This window comes from Micropterus dolomieu, linkage group LG15 (genome assembly GCF_021292245.1).
Source record: "Micropterus dolomieu isolate WLL.071019.BEF.003 ecotype Adirondacks linkage group LG15, ASM2129224v1, whole genome shotgun sequence".
NCBI lineage: Eukaryota > Metazoa > Chordata > Actinopteri > Centrarchiformes > Centrarchidae > Micropterus > Micropterus dolomieu.
Genome location: NC_060164.1, coordinates 2,717,033 through 2,723,032, shown reverse-complemented (window position 1 = coordinate 2,723,032; position 6,000 = coordinate 2,717,033). Strand labels below are relative to the sequence as shown.

The following is a 6,000-nucleotide window of genomic DNA, read 5'->3' as shown; positions in this document are numbered from 1 at the left end:
CAGTCCACTCCTTGTGAAGCTCCCCCACACATTTGAATGGCCTTTTCCTGACAATCCTCTCCAGGCTACGGTCATCCCTGCTGCTTGTGCACCTTTTTTCTTCCACACTTTTCCCTTCCACTTAACTTTCTATTAATGTGCCTTGATACAGCACTTTGAGATCATCCAACGCTTTCCCTCCTTGTGGAGGGTGTCAATGATGGTTTCCTGCACAGCTGTCAGGTCAGCAGTCTTCCCCATGATTGTTAATTCCACTGAACCAGACTGAGAGACTAATTAAAGGCTCAGTTTTGGATTAATTAGCTGATTAGAGTGTGACACTTTGAGCCTACAATACTGAACCTTTTCACAATATTCTAATTTTCTGAGATTTTGAATTTGGGGTTTTCATAAGCTGTACGCAATAATCATCAAAATTATATCAAATAAAGGCTTGAAATATCTCACTTTGCATGTAATGAGTCTATATAATATATTAGTTTCACCTTTTCCGTTGAATTACTGAAATAAATGAAGTTTTGCATGATATGCTAATTGACTTGTGATTTGTATTCTATTTCCATTTGTGTCTAGTGTGAGGGCAGGCATTTTGAACCAGCTCAGTCTGCCTCAGTGGAGTCCATACCTGAAGTTCTGGAGGACAAAGATTCCATAACAGAGCAGTCTGACAGCACCTCTGTCCATGACATGGACTATGTCAACCCCAGAGGAGTCCGTTTTACACAGTCTACACAAAGAGACGGTAAGGATACTGAGGCTTCTTTCACCTCTGATTTCTCTTGTACTGCAAATTCTTTTGGCACTCTTGATACACAGTTTATAAGCAAACAGTTGCTTTTGATAATCACTGAGCTCAGGAATCAGCGCATACATGTTGACTTTGAGAGCTCCACATTGTACAGTAATTGTGTTTTCTTTATAAACTGAGGACATTTTCTGTACTTGTCAGATAAAAATGTTGTCTACAAAATTAATTGGTTCTTTCTTAACCTTCGTTCCCCTTTTGTCTCTCCTGTAGGAGCGTCCCTCATCCCTTATGGCTTGCCATGTCTAAGGGAGCTTTTTCGCTTCCTGATTTCCCTGACCAACCCCCATGACCGCCACAACACTGATGCCATGATGCACATGGGCTTGCAGCTGTTGACTGTAGCACTCGAGTCGGCACACATTGCTAACTACCAGACTTTGCTAGGACTGGTCAAAGATGAGCTTTGCAGACATCTCTTCCAGGTGAAGTAGAATGTAGAAATGAATGCTCATAGTTGTTGTATGTATGTGCCTGTGTTGTTTGTCTCTGCATTACAGTGAAGATAATAAGATAATTTTGCCTAATTCTGAAACTGTTGGGGAATTGGGGGAAAAGGAAACTTGCACCGCCTAACTGCTAGGGATCGTCACTGCAAGCTGACACTAGTGGAATCTGCTGTGGTAGAATCCATAATATGTTTTAATGCTTAGAATTTGCTTAGATTAAGATTTGTGTTAACCTTGAAATGATGACATCATTTGATGGGGTATCTTGGCTACTTACAAGCTAAAATATTTGGTCTTGGTTACAAGGTACAAGATTGTTTATTAGTCATTAGACAGCACAAGGCTGCAGAACGAAACGAAATTTGTAATTCCTTCATGCTACACACACAGCGTATAATTAAGTGTAGGCGTATATTAAAATATGCTAAAAACAATTAAACGGTATATACAGTTATTTATATACATATATTCATAGTTTCCAGTCACGTGACATGCGCACCTGGTGGGCAAAAGAACAGACCAACATAGCGGCACACAGCATGACTCCCCAGTAGAGACACTGCAAAAGCAGTTACATTTTATTTGGATCACCTCTCAACTTAAGAAAACAATAGATATGGACACAAACTGTAAGTGTTGGGCACATGCATCTATATACAGCACCCGTTGCCCTATTTCCACCGTTAAAAACCGCCAGGTCCCTGTCGCCGCTCGACTGCGGTAATGTTTGTGTTTACCTTCTGGGGAATCCCTCACCTAACACAGCCCAGGCTTGTCTCCTCCTCGATGAGTGCATCTGAAAGAACAACAACCATCCAACATTTTGGCAACGCAAAAAGTAAAAAACTCAAGGTAACAGTGTATCACTTGCTTCCTGGTTGGCGGGGCAGCTTGCCCTCCAAGGGAGCGTTCCACATGGAACGTGATATCACGTGAAAACTATGAATACATACATGTATGCACCTTGAACATTCCACAGTTCCGCAGTGTCAAGCATTTTGCATTCAGTCAAAGCAGGAACAAAACTATGGTGACAGTGAATGAGTGAACTGGCATCAAGAACAAAATCACACATTTTATTGAGCGAAAGCTGGACTGATTTTCTGTATTAATATTTCAATGTAACTTTTCTGATGATTTCTGTCTGTGTTGTAGTTGCTGAGTGTGGACCGTATGAACCTATATGCTTCCTCCATACGAATTTGCTTCTTGCTTTTCGAAAGCATGAGAGTACACCTAAAGTTTCAGCTCGAGGTAGCTGTGTAACTAAATTTTTTTTTTTTATTTATCAAATAATCTTTATGCACTGTCAGTTAACTGCCAATTTATGGTAAAATTGATCCTAAGGACCTAATAATCATCACCCTGTGTGCTGAACTGGCAGATGTACCTAAAGAAACTGATGGATATCATAACATCAGAGAACATTAAGATGCCCTATGAGATGAAGGAGATGGCTCTGGAGGCACTGGTCCAGCTGTGGAGGATCCCCAGCTTTGTCACTGAGCTGTACATCAACTATGACTGTGACTTCTACTGCTCCAATCTGTTTGAGGACCTCACCAAGCTGATGTCCAAGGTAACATTCACTCACTTTAAGCATAATGATGATGAAGATTTGAAGATTCCTGGTATTTGAAACATCATGTATTCTTTGTACAGTACATAAGACTGTGGAAGTCCTTGTTGGATAGGCTAAACTTCAAGCATAGTGCTTTGTTTCCATTTTTTTCTCCTTCATGAATCTTTAAAGATGGGTTAGTCAGTTTATTTCAGAAGCATTTTTGGTTACATCTTGACAGCAATCAATAAATCAAATGCTCTGACACAAAAATGAAAAGAATCTGCTTCCTGTGGCTGTTGCAGGACTGTAATAAGCACAGACAGCCAATCATTTCATTAGCCGTGAATGAAATGATTGGCAGGCTTGATTGACTCAATGTGCATAAATATGTGTTTTGAGGAGTGGCTTTGGAGGGAGGCCTAAAGGGAGGAGGTGGGATTTTTTCAGCTGGAAACCTTCAAAATCTAGCCGTCTCTTACAGGTTTCTCCAACATTGCCAACCCCAGCTTTAATAAATTAAAAATAATGCAATTTCTTCCTCATAATTTTGTAGTTCAAGAAATAATGCAAAATATGTGGGTGGCTGAAGACCTTTGTTATCCACTGTATCTAGTGTAAAGGTAGCATCCTTCACTACTGATTTGATGGATTTAAAGACAATTAGACAATAGATTATGAGGTCATAAGCACATTATCTAAAAGTCTTGAAAAACATTGAGATTAGTTCTTAAAAGAAATACCTTAGAAGGTATTAAACAGTCTTGAATTTAATTTAAAAAGCTCTTGAATATTTTGTATTTGCTGCCATAGACAGGCAATAACATGAGTGAGAGTGGTGTGACTGGATTGTGTGTGCAGTGAGGCTGTTGTGGCCTTTTTTGTGGAGATTCAGTCAGCTCCATCAGACCTGCAGCAAACACTGTTACTGCTAGCCACAAGAACACTCATAGTAGGCAAGTGTCAAGTTTTCGTAAAAACACTTCAGTAACACAGTTCTTTTTCCAAAAGAGATTAGCCTAGTTTTTATTTTATGCCTCTAATGATGGTTATATATAAAAATTAATTCCAATATTTTGTTTTTCCCCCCTCTCACTATAGAATGCATTCCCAGTGTCAGGGCAGCTCTACACCACCCACCTCCTGTCACTGGAGGCTCTGCTCACAGTGATTGATAGCACTGAAACCTTCTGCCAGGCCAAGGTGGTCAACAGCACTGCTCATCAAGACCAGTCAGAAACACTGCTGGCAGAAGACGAACGTTCAACCAAAAACGGAACAGACACTACAAGTGGTATACACACCGCAGCACACATCTAACTGTGACTTTATAGACATCTGACTGTTACTCGCAAAGTCCACTGAATCCGCCTGCATTGCATTACGGCTACGTCGTGGTTGCTGGAGCTACCAGATGCTGCCGCAGTGCATCCCAGAAGCGTGCCAGATGCGTGCCAGACGTGACTCTCCGCTCCGCTTCACAAAGAATAAGCAGCAAATCTATTTTTGACATAATACTGCCACGTCAAGCAGTAAATGTAAATGCTCCGTATTTGTATAGCGCCTTTCTAGTCTTTTCAACCACTCAAAGCGCTTTTACACTACATCGCATTCACCACACACACACACATTCATACACTGGCAGAACAGCCACCAGGGGCAATTCGGGGTTCAGTATCTTGCCCAAGGACACTTCGACATGCAGCCTGGAGGTGCCGGGGATTGAACCACCGACCTTCCAATTAACAGGCAACCCGCTCTATCTCCTGAGCCACAATTAATTTCAGCACAGAGCAGATCGAACTGGGCAGAAAATCCGACACAGTAAAGGAATAGAGAATCCGGTCAATTTTTAAAATAAAACACCCTGTGCCAACTCCTGATAAACAGACAAAAGAAGAAACCATTTAACTACGTTGCCTTCTTAGTCATAGTAGAAGCACAAAATGTAAGCAGCAAAATCGTCAACAAAATCATGTCAGCAAAATCAGGCAGGCAAAATGCTCTGATTCTGAAATGCTCCCTGTGGGATATGCAGCTGCATCAGCTGTGCTGATGACGGAACAAAACGGTGTCATAGAGATCTTTGAAGGAGGTAGTAGAAGCACAAAAATGCAAATTAACAAGTCAATAATGTGGGGCAGGCTACACGCTCCGCTGCTGAAACGCTTCTGAAACGCTTCCAGTGGAAGTTGATGCCGTGCAGAGGACAGAACAACAACGTGGCGCAGCCGTAATGCGACGCAGATGGAGTCAGTTTCGGAGAAAAATTTGTCCTTAACTGTTTTCACTATTATTTACTTTAATTATTTACATATTTAATTATTTACTATTTTACTTTTACTGTTGGGCTTGCTAGTTATTTTCATTTTTTTTGTCTTCAGACCTTAACAGACTGGACAGTACCAATGATCTTAGTCGTCCACAAGCTGAGAATGCACCAATGTGTCCACCAACCAGTGGATATCTGATGGCAGAGAAGATGAGTCTGGGTAGACAGGATCAAGGGGACAGTGACACTGGTGAGATTTTGAACTTATACACAGTGTTGGGCAGTAGTGTCGCTACAAGTAGCACCGTTACTAGTTTAACCACATTTTTCAGAAGCTGAATCAAATAGCTTTTCAGTAACGAAGCTCTTTTATTGACCGAGTAGCGCGGTAGCTTCTACACAATTTTTTCAATTCAAATTAGCTTTATTGGCATGAATGTAACAACAACATTGCCCAAGCATCATATATACATCATATATTGCCATGAATGTTTAGGTTGCAATGTTGCCAGTCCACAAATTCACATATAAATAATTAATTAATAATGTGATAAGTAAGTTACTTTATACAAACAACAATGGTTCTCCATTTGTTGCATGAGGAATTACATTTAGCTGCAATGAGTAGGAGAGTTTGTGTGTCTGATGTAGCTCTCTCTGGCACACACACTGTTTGGAGCAGGTTTTTAGTCTTTCTTCTATGCTAATGTGGAATGAAGTTAGTTCAATATAAACTAGGCCTATACTGTGTATGTGTGTGTGTGTGTGTGTGTGTGTGTGTATATATATATATATATATATATATATATATATATATATACCTAACCATAAAATATTAGCTTTGATGTAACTAAGCTACTTTTGCCACGTTGCTGTAGCATAGCTTGCTACATTTCACTTGGGGGCTTCTGCG

At 40.5% G+C, this 6,000-nt stretch overlaps 1 protein-coding gene across 5 annotated transcripts in view; it reads left to right on the top strand.

Moving 5' to 3' along the window:
- The window catches only part of gbf1 (golgi brefeldin A resistant guanine nucleotide exchange factor 1), a 129,532-nt gene that overhangs the window by 86,475 nt on the left and 37,057 nt on the right, over positions 1-6,000 (top strand). For all 5 annotated transcript variants that reach the window (XM_046070373.1, XM_046070374.1, XM_046070370.1 and 2 more), the window contains 6 exons: positions 574-742; positions 1,019-1,230; positions 2,410-2,508; positions 2,639-2,833; positions 3,917-4,109; positions 5,200-5,337. In XM_046070373.1, the coding sequence (XP_045926329.1) occupies positions 574-742; positions 1,019-1,230; positions 2,410-2,508; positions 2,639-2,833; positions 3,917-4,109; positions 5,200-5,337 (1,006 nt within the window). The remainder of the gene's footprint in view (positions 1-573; positions 743-1,018; positions 1,231-2,409; positions 2,509-2,638; positions 2,834-3,916; positions 4,110-5,199; positions 5,338-6,000) is intronic.